Genomic DNA, 18688 nt, shown 5'->3' with positions numbered 1-18688 from the left:
ATTTTCTGCGCATTTGGCAACTCTGATCATAAGTTTACTCAAACTTATGCGCTCTGTCGTCAATCGCTCTGATCAAACGATAACGATGTCAAACGTGTAGCGAATAAAGAGAAATGGGTGATAACGGTCGTGCAAATGTGATTGAAAGCGGAAAGGTAGGGTAAGACTGTCCAGAACGCACCGGGGGGGTAGGATGGCCCATGCTATTAATTGCTTAAAAACGCGGAAACTAATTTAATTTATTGTTCTACAGTCTTCGGCGCAAGGCAGTACAGACTAATTGTATCTTAAAACTAATTTACATTTGCAATCAAACTTTTAAATCTAGTTTTGCTAACATTAAAATCGAACACATGATTTACCTCGTTAAATAATGTACAGCAATAATGTAAAGGATTTTTCTGGCCATATTGGGTTCGATGAGCTGGAGTCCAGAGAAACGTTCGATTCCGCAGAATTCGACGAGGCACGTGCAGATTTATTTCTTCTAAGAGATAACTGTTATCGATAATTCCTATTAGTAGATCGTAAACAAGCAATCTCTGTGACGTTCGTCTTCTTTGGGCAAGCGGACTAAGTTTTATCAACTGACAACGATTTTCGTAAGCCGGAAGGCGTATAGGGTCCTGCCAAGGCAAACGACGCAGGGCAAAACGTATGAAACAACGTTGTACTCTTTCAATTTTATTAATTTTCCCTGTGTGATACGGTGCCCACACCGGCGCTGCGTATTCCAAAATACTTCGAACTAAGGTGCAGTAAAGCGTTTTTAAAGCGTAGATATCATTAAAATCCGAAGTGGTTCGTCGAATGAAGCCGAGTACAGCATACGCTTTTGACGATATTATGCTAATGTGCTCGTCGAACTTTAGCTTGCAGTCAAGCATGACTCCCAGATCTTTGACAGAGCTACAACGTTTCATTTCGCGTGCGTTCATTAGATATTCGAAATGTTGAGGGTTACGAAGGCGGGAGAAAGTTATGACGGAACATTTTGATGCATTTACCTCCATCCCGTTTATGAGGCACCAGTGCAAAAGGCTATTCACATCACGTTGTAAAGCGTCGCGATCGAGAGCAGTTGTGACAGTACGGAAAATTTTAAGATCATCGGCATATAGTAACTTTTCGGACTCTAGGCTATCACAGATATCGTTTATGAAAAGTACAAAAATCAATGGGCCCAGAATACTGCCTTGTGGTACTCCAGAGGGTATATCAAAACAGTACGATTTAGTTCCATTCATGTTCACGAAAGCAGTGCGACCGATTAAATAAGATAACAGCCAGTTGGTTATCCATTCCGGTAAGCCAATGCGCTTCAACTTTTCAATTGCTAATAAATGCGGTACCTTGTCGAATCCCGGGTAGAAATGCATAACGAATATTAATGTAAAAACATTACTGTTACTATGAATTTTACTGTTTACAACACATTATGCTGTAACTTCACTGTACCGTTCTTAGAAAATTTTTCATATTAATGTAAAAACTTTACGATTACAATGAATTTTACTGTCTCCAACACTTTATGCTGTAACTTCACTGTACCGTTCTTGGAAAAATTTTCATATAATTCGGCAACAATGCAAATTGTTTCGAAGCAGGAAATAATCTATCTAAGGTCCAATCCTTGGCAGGTTGAGTTATTTGTAGACACAAATTGTGTCTCTTCCTCCGTCTACTGTAGAAACCGACGAGCCAGAAGTTTAATCTAATTCGTTTTACTGACGGGACGACGACACTATGCAGGCGCTTGCGACATACTTGTTCGTCTGTCAACATATTAGCCGCGATTCTTAACGCGGGTGTTCGGGGAAAGACTCCGTTCCTATGGAATAGACCAACCTCGTTGTGTACGTCTTGTCATCGAATGAGGTGTCAGGCATATAATTAAGTTTTTATAACGGTAGATGTTCACCTTTATTCTTGTTTAAGGCCGGATCCTGCATTCGTATGAATAGTTTGCTTCGAACGAATCGGGAAGCACTATTCTCATATTCGTATGAGCAAAAGGAAGGGGTGTTCGAACGTTCGAATTGATTCGAACGAAAACAAGAATACGAATCGGTTTAACTTTCGAATGAATGTCATTCGAACGAAAACAAGAATAAGGGTGTTTACAATTGACAAAGGGAACGATAGAAGACAGTAATGAGACAAAGAGTCGATAGGATCTAACAGATTGAGATAAGGCGTGAATGGGAAAGAGCGGAATTTGTTTATGTAGGTGTACTGTACTGACTTCTAATACTTTCCTAATATGAGCGATGAATGCGGCTCGAAAATCATAATAGTTCGAAGCCTATCAAATTCATTGTCATCATATCTTTTCAAAAACATGAAATACCGTAATTAATCAGCCGGTTTTATTTTGTCCTAATAATCCGAAAACCTACAATTTTTTTTGCAGAACTCACCTTAAATTTCATTGTAACTTCGTTGTAAAACAGTGTAAAACTTATAGTGAATGTACCACAAATTTTACTGTTTTTGGTTTTTATTTGTATGGGAAAAAACCGAAAAATTTAGTGTTACATCACTTAATCACCCCCTTATTCGCTGTAAAATTGGCGGTTTCCATTAAAATTTACTGTGAAAACAGCGGTATTCACGGTAACTTCAGTGTAACTTTTACAAAGTTTATCACTGTTTCAATGTGGTTTTTCGAAGTTTTTCAATGTTTGTAACAGTGAAATTTAATGTTTTTTCGCTATACTTTTTTATTCGGGATGCCTTGGAGAAGTCTACATATATTGCATCTATCTGTTGACGTTTCTCTATGCGTTTTAACATATTGGTTACGAAACTCATCAGGTTTGAGACGGTTGATCGGTTCCTTACAAATCCATGTTGATAGTCATGACTGAGTCATGAAAAGATATGATGACAATGAATTTGATAGGCTTCGAACTATTATGATTTTCGAGCCGCATTCATCGCTCATATTAGGAAAGTATTAGAAGTCAGTACAGTACACCTACATAAACAAATTCCGCTCTTTCCCATTCACGCCTTATCTCAATCTGTTAGATCCTATCGACTCTTTGTCTCATTACTGTCTTCTATCGTTCCCTTTGTCAATTGTAAACACCCTTATTCTTGTTTTCGTTCGAATGACATTCATTCGAAAGTTAAACCGATTCGTATTCTTGTTTTCGTTCGAATCAATTCGAACGTTCGAACACCCCTTCCTTTTGCTCATACGAATATGAGAATAGTGCTTCCCGATTCGTTCGAAGCAAACTATTCATACGAATGCAGGATCCGGCCTTAAACAAGAATAAAGGTGAACATCTACCGTTATAAAAACTTAATTATATGCCTGACACCTCATTCGATGACAAGACGTACACAACGAGGTTGGTCTATTCCATAGGAACGGAGTCTTTCCCCGAACACCCGCGTTAAGAATCGCGGCTAATATGTTGACAGACGAACAAGTATGTCGCAAGCGCCTGCATAGTGTCGTCGTCCCGTCAGTAAAACGAATTAGATTAAACTTCTGGCTCGTCGGTTTCTACAGTAGACGGAGGAAGAGACATAATTTGTGTATACAAATAACTCAACCTGCCAAGGATTGGACCTTAGATAGATTATTTCCTGCTTCGAAACAATTTGCATTGTTGCCGAATTATATGAAAAAATTTCCAAGAACGGTACAGTGAAGTTACAGCATAAAGTGTTGTAAACAGTAAAATTCATTGTAATCGTAAAGTTTTTACATTAATATGAAAAATTTTCTAAGAACGGTACAGTGAAGTTTCAGCATAATGTGTTGTAAACAGTAAAATTCGTAGTAACCGTAATGTTTTTACATTAATATTTGTTATGCATTTCTACCCGGGCAGTTATTACATAGCGGACAGCTGAGTATAACGAATGGTGAACAATCTTCTCAAAGACTTTTGAGATGCTGTTTAGAATTGAGATACCTCTGTAATTTTCAACGTTGTTCGTGCTGCCGCATTTATGAATTGGTTTAATAGAAGCGTGTTTCCATGCCTGTGGAAAGACTCCGCTACTGAGAGAGTTATTAAAAATCATCGTTAATGGCAATGCTAACGCTTTGGCAGAATGTTTCAAGAATAATGGAGGTAGTCCATCAGGTCCCGGACCTTTAGAAGAGTCCACTGCGGCAAGTGCGATAGACACTTCGTTTGTCGATAGTGTTAACGAAGGAAGAAACAAGTTAAGCATTTGTATATTGCTAATTGCTTCGCTTTGAATAGCCGGGGGGTCGTTGCAGTATACAGTTTTAAAGAAATCAGCAAACAAATTCGCAGAATCTTCAGCTTCAGATACTTTACTATCCTTATAGAAGACACTTGACGGGATTCCACTTGATTGCCTACAACTTTGAGCAAAATTCCAGAAGGACGATGGATCTCGTTTCACCTGGGACTCAATTCTATTTATGTATTCTCGGTAACTGGCATTCCGTTGTACTTCGTACTGTTGCTCAATTTGACGAAGAGACTGTTTATTACGGTCTGATTTATCTTTAAAAAAGCGTTTGCGAGCTTTCCGTAGACGGTTGCGAGAATGGTTCAATTCTGAATTCCACCACGGTTGATGATTGGTGGACATTTTGCGTTGTTTTTTAACCGGAACGTGCTCATCAATCAAGAGATTGATTGTTCTGTAAAAACGTTGAACTGCCTCATCAGTGGAACATTGCGCTAGAAGACTGCGCCAATTAATACTTGCTATAGCTTCATTAATTATGTCGAAGTCACATCGGGAGAAATCATGTTGCCACGCGTCAAGTGATTTTTCGTAAACGGAGTTTTGAACGTCGAGTAGTAGAATGAATGGTCTGTGGTGTGCGTCAATTCCAAGAATAGGAGATGGTGGCTCAATGATTTCACAGCAAGACGAGTTGCTCAACAAACGCCAAGTCAAGCAGTCTATCATTTTGGTTGGTCAAGTTGAAAATTTGCATAAGTCCATTTCCTAACAACGATTCCGTTAGAGTGGTTTCCTGTTCTGAGGATACGTTCGTCGGCAGATAGCTATTTATGTCGGAGTCAAAGTTCCATATAAGATTCGGCAAATTGAAATCGCCGAGCAAGACTACGGAGTCAGTAGTTTTTGTGAGATCAGTAAGCCTTTGAACACATGCGCAATGTTCATTGTAAATAGAAGGATCGGAGTTAGGCTTAATATAGACGCAACAAATATAAACTGACTGTTTCGGCAATTCTAGACAAACTGCAACTTGTTCCAATCGATTATCGCCAGGGAGAGATACCAGACTACTTTTGAGGCCTTTTTTAACTGCAATTAGAACACCTCCTCCACGTGAGGAGCTACTAGTCGAGCTATTTCGATCACGTCTGTAGAAGTTGTACTCTGAAGATAATTCGGATGAGGATACGTCGCTGCGGAGCCATGTTTCAGTGAAAGCTATGACGTCATAATCAGATGATGAAAGTGCAAGAAAGAGATCGTTTGTTTTCGTTCGCAATCCTCGGACGTTCTGGTAGTAAATAGAAAGAGGTTTAATCTGAGGTGTATTAAAACAGATTGTTTTTGTTGTTGCCGCAAAACTATCACACGACACCTGGTCATTGCGACACGCGAATTGTTCGGGAAATTGGTCTAAGAATTCACCGGTGGGACCAAATCCGAGAGTTTTGAAATTTGTTCGAATTTCATCTTTGATATCCTGCAAAATATCTTTGCGAATTTGATCCTTAATCTCAGCAATCAACTCTGAATTAGCTTTTTCTACTGAGACTAATGCATTGCGGAAGCGAGCTTTATCCATAATATTTTTACAAGTGTTGCACATCCAGAAAAGATTCGACTTTTTGACAACAGCTGCAAAAATTTCGTCATTCAGCCCACAACATTTAGCGCAAAATACGGCAGAACAAAAACCTCCACACTTCATAGAATTTTTTCCCGCCTCAATATTATTCGCGCAGCTCTCGCAAACACCTGACATGATTAATAAAAAAAACTGACGTGGCAAGCAAAGGGTCACTATCAGTTAGCTTATGGTGCTCGAAAACAGATGGCGCTACTGATGCTTACAAATTGAAAGAGTGCGAGTGGACTATACTGCTTTAGCACTGAGACTAATTTGTTATGTATCTCTAACTATTGGGCGAAACTTGCGACTACACCTTTTTGTGTCCGGCGATGTTGACTGCTGAAGGAAAGCTTAAAATGGTACCTTTTTAAGCCTTGCTGATAGATGATTAACCGTCTGGATGTAAAGCTGTGAACATTTAGCGTGTGCAGATGATCGGCTGCTGTACGTAGCGATGAGCGATGTGCGAGTGAATGGCGGTATGACGACAAACGAAGAAAATAATCGATGCGATGTTATAATGTGTGAACGAGAAGTATAGATGCGGTGGTAGGTGATCAGGTTTGTCCAATGTTGGAATAAAAACAACAGCAGTAGACCCTCCTTTATTGAAGCCAATGGCCAAAGTACGGTACAAATAATATGCGACAATTTGAATTAAATTGTTTTTGATGAGTAGCGGCGACTGGTGCAGGATGACACAAATTCTGATTGGAAGCAGATTTAGCTGGGATGCAAACCAAGCGAGAGCCGGAATGATCGAACGACGAAACTATTTGGTAAAATTATGAATGCGCATTTTATTTTGGTGTAAAACACGCTAATTCATAATTGTGTAGAATGTAAAAGCATCAAACATAGCCCCATCCAATAAAATCAAGCGATTATCCGCGATCTCATTCCACATGTAAGAAATCACGGTTTTCTCTTAAGCTTTTACCACTAGTCGGTGTGCAAATTTCATAATAAATACAATCTATCTAATTGATATACTGTCATACTCGATGATTCATCACAAAAACGACATTAACTATGCATATTTTTCATATCACAGCGGGATCGAACAGTTATAAAATATTTTTAATTTGCAGTACATCTTTTGTTTCCGATTATTTATTAAAAATGTAGCAATATTATGTATTGTATAGGACTTAGAATTTGCCTTAAACCTAATTGTACATTGTTTAACTTACAATATTTCATCACACATCAGTTGGAAAAAAGTAGATGATTAAATTTTATTGCCAATTATGTTGAGATATGAACCCATTGTATCCCAGCAAACAAGCATTTTTAACAAACGCTATAACGAACGCTTCCGCCATTGCGGCAGCCTAGTTTTAGGAGTTTATACAACACGTGATTGAGTGGTACATTTTTTGGTTGCCTTTAATGCCTAGCTGGGCAAACATGATGCGTTTTGTCCACGGGCTTTGGCGTTCTGCCTCACATAATGATTTTGACTCTTGCCAAAAATCATCAAAAATAACAAAAAATACTGGTTTTTGTTATGAAATTTCACCAGGAGTAAGTGTAAAAAAGATCCCAAAGTCTTCTAGAGGTTGAAAAACGTGGAACAAACACGCCGTTGCTCTGCGAAATGATGTTTTGCTAAAGCGGTGCATTCTGCACCACCTTACCCTACTGGACCGCTGCAGTGGAACAGCAACGGCTATTGGGATACGGCCTTTACGTGCCCTTGCGTGATGAGGAAATACCATCGTTAGAGTGACTTTATATAGAGTGGCGACACTGTTTAAATTGGAATGACAATTATCTTCTGTCAGTGTCATTCTAATCAAGCAAGCGGCCTATCAAACGCATGTGCAGAAAAGAGAAAGAGAATACGCATTACATACGGTTCAACGACTCCACTGAAACCCAGAACAGAGGGGCTCAGCGATCGAGATGACTCGACCAGGTCGAAAGCGGCTGGCGGTTTCTGAGATGCTTGAAAAATTGATGAGTAACCCTAGATCGAGTTGAATAGAGATGGCTACTTGAAACAGCACGAGCCACCTCGGTTCTATGCTGGTGATAACGACAACTAGCCCCTGTACCACAGAACAGAAGTGGAAGTAGAAATCCAAACACGTACATGCTACTTTCTACAGAGGGGGGGGGGGGGGGGGGGTTGTTTGAATCAAACTTCTCCCCTCGTGGCTACGCCCATGGTTTACATATTAATAAAAACAATTCTCCCATTTTCAAATTAAACGAAAATTACCTACCTTAATCTATAGACATCATCTTTTTCACGTGCAATGATAATTCTATCCATACCACTTTTAATCTCTCTTCCGTCACGTTCCCATGTCAATGTTGGGGTTGGTAATCCACGTACTTGCACCTCCACAACAAGGTCATTAACTCTAATATCGTAATAATCTGTAATAAAAAACATTGTTTTATAAATATATCGAAAGCTTTAATTGTCAATGCATTTATAACAGATAAAATGTCAAGCAAAATGGTTATGTACCAAACGTAAACGTTTTTGCAAGTCGGGATGAAATGTTCAAAATGTGGAAATAGGGTAACGGCATCAGTTTTCGCCACTTTAGCAGTTCACAAGTAGTTTCTTGATATTTAGAATTTAATAATTAGCATAACATGTTTAATAATTTAAAAATAGTTATGTACTGAATCAATATAATACAACTCAAAAACCTTAATGGTTATATAAATCAAATTGGCATTATTTTTAGTTGGAGTCGTTAGATTGAGATGAGTTGAACGTGATTCACTTTTCGCCATTATTGGCGAATTTCAAAGGACCGTTTCTGAGCTCATCACGGGAACCAGTAATGCGATTGTTTCTCAACAGAAATCCATTCTGTTTTCACTATTAAACTAAAAATTTATTCTATTTTTCGGAAAAAATATAAACATAAATGAATTTTCAGACTACTGTGTTACCTGACTCACTGCGAAATGCGTTGTATTCGCGGTATCGTGTTGGTTCGAAAGGTTTCGAAAAATATCGCCCTTGTATCGAAAATATCGTTAATTTTGATCACTAAAAATAACGTACTTAAACGTTATATTTCATGTGCCAGTAGTACGCAATAATTGTATTGTGAAACTGAATTGTTATTTATTCAACTTTTTACAAATTAAATGCAATAACAAAAGCACAACTTACAAAAAATCGTTTGTTATCGATATTAACTGCATATGCGTTTTAAACGAATAAAGCGCATGGTTACGTTTTATTTCAATAATACGCATATTCGCAGTGAGTCAGGTAAAACAGTAGAACAAGATGCAAACGATGCTTTTGGGGGTGGCGAAAACTAAAGCTCGAAAATGGCGAAAACTGGTGCCTCAACATGTATCCCAAATTTTACATTTACGACTTTTTAAAGTATTTGGTCTCAGTTTTTAAGCTGAAAACGTAGCAAAAATGTTTCTATTTAATATAGGTTGAACATTGCTCATCTACATGGAGCTATATGGCAATGAATCTTGATTTTCTTGTTTGCTGTCCGAAAAAGTGGCGCTTAGGTTGGTAGTCTGCGGCTTAGGTGGTAGTCTGACAGACACCAAAAATCAGACAAATGCAAGAGATACGCCATGCATTGTATCTTGATTCTGAAGTTTCCGGTGTCTTCCCGACTCATATCTGCGGTTCCAGGGTGTCGACTCAAATCCAAAAATAAAATTCCCAGACTTTCCCTGATTTTCTCTGATGCATCTAATATTTTTCCTTGACCCTCAAAACTCGAATTTATTTAGGTTATTTGAGCGATTTCTGGCTTTAGTTTTTAATCCTTTAGCATGGCTTATGCGAGATTCTGAAAACTAAAGCTACTGTTTTACCTGACTCACTGCGAATATGCGTATTATTGAAATAAAACGTAACCATGCGCTTTATTCGTTTAAAACGCATATGCAGTTAATATCGATAACAAACGATTTTTTGTAAGTTGTGCTTTTGTTATTGCATTTAATTTGTAAAAAGTTGAATAAATAACAATTCAGTTTCACAATACAATTATTGCGTACTACTGGCACATGAAATATAACGTTTAAGTACGTTATTTTTAGTGATCAAAATTAACGATATTTTCGATACAAGGGCGATATTTTTCGAAACCTTTCGAACCAACACGATACCGCGAATACAACGCATTTCGCAGTGAGTCAGGTAACACAGTAGATTTCTTCATGTTTTATGAACACATATCAAAGATTCATAGCCTATTTCCTACCAGCGTTTCGAAAACGCAACGCACTCTTCTATCGATTCTAGGGACAGTTAAGTTTAAGGTATCAACTTGAATGCAAAGAAACAAAGATTGAGAAAAATTTAATCGGCCTGTTTTGCACACAGTTTAGATGTTACAAATAACAAAATAACAGCCGTATAAACATAGCAAGTCTTGCTAACTTTCAGTCAGCTCAAACTAGTAATTTCGCCCTTGGAAGGTGGTCACATGTCTGTTGCCTACAGATTATTGAATATATGAATATGAATATAGTAGAGATTTGTATAACGCGGATTTCTAGAACGCGGATTTCTATAGCGCGGGTACCACGATATTTCTATAACGCGGTTTTACGCGCATAACAAATACACGTAGCATATGGATATTGAGGTTATTGGGGCTAAACTCGAATTTTGAGCGATTTTGAACAAATACGACCGTGGTGTCTTTTAAGAAGTTGTAGGGCATATAATAGTTGACTCTCTAAGTGTTATACGGAAACCACAAAGTTACGGGTTGGCCTGCTGGAGGTTCCGGAACATCCGTTGAAATTTTCGTATTGGTAAAGTTGGTTAAAATTGGTAAAATATTTTTGTAGTAACTAAGGTCGGGTAATTGATAAAATTTTTAAAAAAAGTAATAAATAAGTGACCTTAGGAAGGCGTAAGGTGGTCCTCCGGAAAATTCAGAATATATCGTGAATATTTTGAGTGTAATTTGACTACACAAGAAGTATATTTCGACTATTTCTGAGTCAATTTGGCCATTGGATGGTTTACCGGGAGAAAATTCAAAGCTTACCTGAAATTGGTCACTGGAAATGCAAATGTTTTTAATTTGTAACAGATCAAAATGAAATGGAATATCAGCAATCTTCAACTAAATAGGCCGCTCACGACTCGACATGGTCGCTAAAACGTTCACTGGAAAATTAGGATTTGCCTTAAAAGTGAACAATAAGTGAAAATTCATGCTGAAGTCCGCGTTACAATTTGAAAAACAACATTTGAACATTGAACATTTCGGATTTAGAAACAGAAATTATGCAAATACTGCAAATGTTCGCTGACAAATAAACGAGGTTATTTCGCAAGTTTGTTGAAATTGCCAATTTTGCTAGTGTAATTTGATAGATTTGGTATAGTAAACTGAACTACCGGTAACATTTACTATACTTACAAATCTAATACAAAATTATACACAATTTGAGATATTTGCTATTAGATTTGTAAGTATAGTAAATGTTACCGGTAGTACAGTTTATCAGGTATTGTGCTTTTTTGACAAGACACCGACTCTTTAGACACTCAATGGTGTCTCCATACGTTGGAAGCTCGCCGTGGTCTAATGTAGACTCCCAGTGTTCTCTTGCCTCTTTGTCCAAGGCGAATGTGAGAACTTTTATGACGAATAATTGCGATACACCTTGAAGGCAGCACTCATCGAGCAGCAAACGAAGTTCCTTTGATGATTTCTTTACCATGTGTCGGAGGTTAAGCAAACCACAGATGTGCAGATCTATTATTAGGCGTTCATTCTCATATCGCTGCTCTGGGGTCGCCCGCACCTGAGCATAGTTATTGTCCTGGATCGTTTGGGAGTCTATAACCCCAGCAGCATCGCCCACCAGCGACTTCTCCAGGTGGTAAAGTTTGGTGGCATCGCAATCCGACGAGCGACTCATGAAATCCTGAAACATTGCTTTGAATCGTGGCCAATTTTCGTATTTACCTTCGAACGTCGGTAATGGGGCCCTTAATGACTGGTGCTGCACCACCAGCTGGGCTTGCTGCGGTACTTCCGGCTGAGGAGCGGCGACGGCTTAGTTGCGTGACAATCCATCCTTCAACGATTCAATCACAAGGCAAGTTTCGTTGTAAAGCACTTCAAACTCTTCGTACTTCTTCTCTTGGGAATCTCTTTAGTTGGCGGCACACACTCTTATGATGGTATCGTGGACATCATTGAATTCACGGTAGTGAACCTCAAGATTCCGTGAATGCACTCGGAGCTGCGGCAGTGCCCAAGTAACAATTTGGGTTTTATTACACTCTTATGATGGCATTTAAGATCAAAATTGGTCTTGAAGACAACCATAAGAGTACAATAAAACTCACATTGTTGCTTGGGTGTTACCGTAGCAGGATTTTCTTCGGCTGTCTTCAGGCTATTCCTAATGCGGGTTACTTTAGCCTTCACTTGCCCGCGCTTATGCTCAAGCAGCTTGGCCTCTTCGTCGGTCATTTTCTTAATTGGAGTTTTCACTGCACTTCGGAAACTGGCTTCTTCAGGGTACAATATTGTACGCCACATCACCCATGCGGAATAGGAACTGGTTAAACGACGGGATCGTATTCATTCCGAATGGTACATTCTCGGTCGAATTCTACCGACAAACACTTTGCATGGGATGATGTACACTTTTGCTCAATAAATTTTCACTTCTCATTCATTCAGTCTTCTCATTGAAACATGTGTTTTTCTTTCCACTGGTTTTTCACTTCACTCCAGGGACCGAAACGGTTACACTTTTTCTATTACATTTACCAGCATGCAATGCCATGTCAGACTCATAACCAATACCATCGCTCTGTACTGTTTCTGTACCGGCAGTGCCTATCTTATAAGTGTCGAGACTAGCCAGAATATTAGCCGACCATTCACACAAAATGTTGTGTAGAAATGACATGCATTAGCCGCTTATTGCTTACAGTTATAGTTGAAATAGCATGGAGAAGTGATAAAGAATAAGCTGTATTGGGAACCTTCTTATTTGAAACCCTGTTGTTTGGGGGAAAGCTGTATGTTTGGCTTACGGACGCAAAGCAGCAAAAGAGAATACAAAAAACCCGAATTAATCCACCTAGCGGCGTGACCTAGCCTTTCTACTGCCACAATAATCATTATTTAATTTTTCAGGAACATCTATAATTAACTTGACTATAGTTTTAAATATCCGTTCCGTATTCCTCAAAATCCTTATTTGCCAGTAAAATTCACAACATATTGCGTAGAATAATTCTATTTTCTTTCCTTGGGTGCGTAAATACTTGTAAGCGTCATTTATGTTATTTGATGAACACCTTATTTAGTTTTATAATCGGTCGGCCTTAACTTTCGGGTTTCAGAGCCACATACGAAACTTGTTTTGAACTGACAATATGAAATATGTGTTCATAGCAGATATTTTGATATTTTTTTTGAGTGGTTTTAACCCAAAGGGTAGATTTTTTTTGATATTTTGATATTACATAATACCATGCGTTCAAAAGTTAGCATCTTTGAAAAACAAGAGTTCAGAAAAATTATTATTATACTTCGCTTTTGAAGAAAAAGGATATCTACAACAAAATGATTAATCTCAAAATTTTACTATTAGTTTGCCTGGCTTCAATTTTGCAATATATCTGAATTAGAAAAAATAACTGAATAATAACATTATACATGAAAAAGAGAAATTGAACTTTTTCTTAGCTGGCGCTCCTTCAGATAATTATTTTTGCACGAAAATCAAAACTTGAGCTTCTTGAAAAGATAGTTTTTTTAACTTGTTCACATCGTTTTTACAATGTTAGAGGGTTAGGAAAGATGAGAAAGATGAGGTCGAAAAGTAGTGCAAAAACTGCTCCATAAACATGCTTGAGTATGAGAAATATGATCGATATGATTTCCAGTGCTTGTCATTTTTGATTTATTTATTAAAACATGATGCATGACATAAGATATCTGTCCTTTAAAATGTCACTAACGAAAACAAATCTTACAAAGTTACTACCATGCAACGTTTACTTCCTATTTTTCATATAACATTTCCAAGCTCTAGTATCTATGGATTGAAAAGAGCATCCATTAATGCGCAAAATTTGTATGAAATTTGTATAAATTTATTTGGAAAAATCAACTCATTAGTATTTTGATCCTATACACCACAATAGAGTAAGGAGGGGTAAAAGTGCGATGAGGGTAAAAGTGCGATTCAATGATTTATCAGTGCAGATTCCGAGTAAATTGATTACATTGGCATAGATGGGTGAGTACTTTGACAGCTTAAATCTATCATAAACACTTGTTGTTTACGAAGCATAGTTGCTGAGTTATGGGTAAATGTTATTTTAGAACAGTTTTGATGTAATATTTCGTTGTACGGCAAATACGATATCAACAGGAGGATATTACTTGTTGACAAATTGTAGCAGCGTTTTACATCACTCAGATATCCATCTTGAAATTGCGGTGAGAAGAATTTACAAAATATATTTCGCTTTTCTATAATTTAATCAAACCCCGTCAAGCGCCTAGCAGGGCAAACGTTCGATTTACTGACGGGGTAAAAGTTCGATTCTTGGATCGAGAATCTAACTCATTTTACTGACGGGACGACGACACTATGCAAGTCCTTGCGACTTGTAAGATACTGCGCGCGACGCTGTTCGTTTGTCAGCGTTAACGGGGTTGTTCGGGGAAAGGTTTCATTTCTATCACGGAGCGAAAGAATTCCAATTTGTTTCAAACGAAATTTTTATAACAACCTAAAAATATTTTTCGAAATTCTATTTGAATCAAGAAAATAACAGTTTTGAATTAAAAGTAAAGATTTATCGGTGCAGATTCTAAGTAAAATGACTACATTGGCATTAATGGGTGACTACTTTGACAGCTTGAATCTAACGTAAACTTTGGTTGCTTACGAAGCATAGTTGCTGAGTTATTTGCAAATGTTATTTTAGGGCGGTTTTGATGTAATTTTTTTTAGCAGTGTTTCACATCACTCGCATATCTTTTTCGTGTCCCAGGCAGATCTCTCCGAAATACGACGTTGCTGCAACCAATATTTCATCGAACCGTGTTTGGCTATAATGAACCGATATCAGCATGTATTCGCACATTTACAGCCGTTGAAGAGTGTTATGATTTTGACGAACCAACTAAACGTTTTTTGTGTAGAATTAGGTCGTTATTATTTTAGTTAAATTTTAAATTCATTAAGACATCATTGTCAGATGGAAATACTGTAAATAAACAAATAAACAAATATCTGTTTTGAAGATACGGTGAAAAGAGTTTACAAAATATATTTCGCTTTTCCATAATTTAATCAAACCCCGTCAAGCGCCTAGCGAGGTAAAGTGCGATTCACGGACGGAGCAAAACTTTCGTAAAACTTTCCTACGATTTTCTTCGTGATTATCCGTTAAAGTAAGGTGGGGCATAAGTGCGACATTTAAAGTTGTCTTCAATTTTCATGAAATAAAGCACAGTAAAGTATATTTAATATTGATGAAACAACTCAACATCGTTACATTCAGCTATAAATCCTCTGGAGCAATAGTATTAAAAATCATCATTTTTCTGATCAGGTGCCGAATCGCACTTTTGCCAAATTAGCACGGAAAAAGTGCGTTGACCGCGAGGCAAAAGTTCGAAGTTTGAATTTATTAAATTAGTGCACTTGCTAATACACTAATTGAATTGCACTTTTGTGCCATTTAGAGCTTGGCGAGATTTGATTAAATTATATAAAATAGAAATATATTTTTGTAAATTTTTCTCACCGCATTTTCAAAAGAGATGCTTGAGTAATGTGAGATGCTGCTTCAACTATGTTTATATTGCGTTTCCCGTATTACGAAATAAAACATCCAAACCGCACTAATTGAGCATTTCCATTTCACTCTGCAATTATGATTCGTAAATAGTAAATGTATACGATGGACTTTAAGCTATCAAAGTATGTCAAGTCCATATCAATGTTGTCAAATTATGCGGAATCGGCACTGATAAATCCTTGAATCGGACGTTTGCCCCACCTTACTCTATCTCAAAAACATTAATCTTACATTAACTTTTGTTGTAGTGCAGAACAAGGCCTACTATGTTCTTTTTATGATAATGACAGCAGTATGATTATTTCAAATCATTGTGTGATAAAATAAGCACAATTGTATATGTATTTTGTCTTTTTCTACGAGATTTACGCCTTTTTGACATTAAATGGCCGTTTCTCCAAAACTGTGCCTACGATTTTTTTAAAATGTTGACTGATGGTGGTGGAAAGTAATACAAATCGACTGGTATACTCGGATTTTATGGAGAATTTTTTCTGATAATAACCCAGCTAGCACCAACTCGTATATCAATGTACGAAAACTATCGTAAATATCTCCTAACAAACTCGAAATCGTAACTAAAGCTGGATAAAGTGGGATCAAGTTGATTTTCTGTCGTATATAATGATAATGACTGACATACATACGATTTTCAGCACAAAATCGTAGAGTAGTACGGAGCGACTCGCGCTTAATCGAATATTATCGTATATAAATACTTATATAGTCGTAACGCTCAAAATTATTCGTAATTACGTATATCGCCTCCAAAATAGTACGGATATGCCAATTTTGCGCATGAAATACGATTTATTTAGCATGTATATCTGAACGTAATGCTGATTTTTACCTTTTTTATACATACGAAAATGCTAGCTGGGAACGCTATTTGGAGCACCGTGCATATGCTTTAGCAGTGGTAACTGCAACGTGCTGAGCAAAACATAGTTTGCTATCGAGGAGAATTCCTAAATCTTTTACAGAATGGACTCGGCTGACACTGACTGTTTGCATTCTATAGTCAAACAAAGTAGTCTGTCTGTTTCTGCAGAATGATATCACATTACATTTCTGTATATTAATTTCCATGCCGTTCAGTGTACACCAATTCAACAGCGAATCAATATCGAATTGTATTGCGTAGCAATCATCTGTCGATGCTACCACCCGGTAAAATTTAAAGTCGTCAGCAAACATCAACTTTGGAGATTTTATAGTGGAGCACAGATCGCTCACAAAAAGATTGAACAGCAGTGGGCCAAGGTGGCTTCCTTGGGGCAAACCTGATTTCATCTCAAAAAGAAGAGAGCTACAGGGGCTAGACAAAATGTTCGGGACAGGCAAAATTTTGATGAAATTGAAACGCCCATAAATTCCATAAACTTGGACATTTTTAGATGAAACCAATTGCATTCAACGGGGAAATCTTTCTAGTTTTTCAAAAATATTTCAAGATTCGCAACAGTCAGCAGACAACGGAGATATTCCGGGTTATCTGGGGGTAAGTTAAAAACTGATTTTTTTCATCACTTGTATCTTTTTCTGTCATGGAAATTTATTCATATCAATCATTTCCAGTCCATTGATCGAAAAAGAATGGAAATCCGACGAGAAACAGCCAAGTTACGGCCATTTTCGCAAAATCACCACTAGTAACATCTATTGTTCTAGCCAGTTTAGGACATGACGCAAATCATGTCAATATAAGCATCAAACGTTAAGGTTTTATGAGCCATTGACACTGGAAGCATTTCCAGGTTCGCAGCGTGCCATGGCAACCCTGTAGCAGGTTCTAGGTACCCCGGCGGAAGTGGTCGTTTCTGGAAATATTCGAAATCATGACAATATGGGTGTCAAACTTCAAGATTTTCAACTCTCGTAAATTCTTGAAGTTTGACATCCATATTGGAATGGTGTTTGTCATGTTTTAAAATGGTCATAAAGGTAAGACATTGCTGGCAACATTTCCAGAACCGATTTCACTAAAATGGCCATATCTTGGTTGTTTCTCGTCGGATTTCCGTTCTTTTTCGACCAATCGACTGGAAATGAAATCTAGTTTTGGGATAAAATATGAAAATTAATAAATGTCCATGATAGAAAAAGATACAGGCGATTAAAAAATCAGTTTTTGACATGCCTCCAAACAACCCGGAATATCTCCGGTGTCCGCTGACTATTGCAAATTTTGAAGCATTTTTGGAAAACTAGGAAAATTTCCCCGTCGAATGCAATTCGTTTCATCTAAAAATGTTCTATTTTGTAAAAGTTATGACCGTTTGAATTTCATCAAAATTTTGCCTGTCCCGATCATTTTGTCTAACCCCTGTTCCATTTGCTCGCACAAACGCATTGCGATGGTAAGATACGACAGTATCCACCGTGTCAGCCATTCAGGAAATCCCAACTTTACCAGCTTCGTTACCATCAAGGCATGTGGTACCCTGTCGAACGCTTTAGCGAGATCCACATAGACAGCATCGATCTGCTGACGCTTCTCAAGTGCATTCGTCAACGTAGAAACATACGACATCAGGTTAGTAATCGTTGAACGCTTTTTCACAAACCCATGCTGATATTCCGAGATCGTATGATAAACCATTGGATAAAGTGAATCGTGGATAAGGCTTTCGAATACCTTCGGCAAGCAGCTTAGAATCGAAATACCACGATAATTCTTGACGTCATATGTACTCCCTGCTTTATAGACAGGTGTAATTGCGGCAGTCTTCCAAACACTCAGGAAAATTCCTTCCGACATAGATAGATTAAAAATAATCGTTGTCGGAATAGCGAGTGCCGCAGCACAGTTTTTGAAGAGAAGCGGTGGTAGTCCGTCCGGTCCTGCGCCTTTCGATACATCAATTGATTGCAACTTGAACACCACGTCGCTCTGAGAAAAGTTGAATAACGGCATATTCAAATCAAACAAAGGTAAACTACTCAAATACGCTTCAGACGAAGGTGGTCGGTTATTACTTTGCACACTTCGAAAGAAGGATGAGAATAGGTTTGCTGACTCCAGTGGTGACTCCGCCGAGCTGTCGTTG

At 37.8% G+C, this 18688-nt stretch overlaps 1 protein-coding gene across 1 annotated transcript in view; it reads right to left on the bottom strand.

Moving 5' to 3' along the window:
* LOC128740129 (muscle M-line assembly protein unc-89-like) overlaps positions 1-18688 on the bottom strand; it is a 159244-nt gene that overhangs the window by 75645 nt on the left and 64911 nt on the right. Inside the window, exon 4 of the mRNA XM_053835641.1 lies at positions 8053-8209. Coding sequence (XP_053691616.1) covers positions 8053-8209 — 157 coding nt within the window. The remainder of the gene's footprint in view (positions 1-8052; positions 8210-18688) is intronic.

The sequence above is a fragment of the Sabethes cyaneus genome, chromosome 3 (genome assembly GCF_943734655.1).
Source record: "Sabethes cyaneus chromosome 3, idSabCyanKW18_F2, whole genome shotgun sequence".
Classification (NCBI taxonomy): domain Eukaryota; kingdom Metazoa; phylum Arthropoda; class Insecta; order Diptera; family Culicidae; genus Sabethes; species Sabethes cyaneus.
The sequence above is the reverse complement of the archived record's forward strand: the minus strand, read 5'-3'. Positions and strand labels throughout refer to the sequence as shown.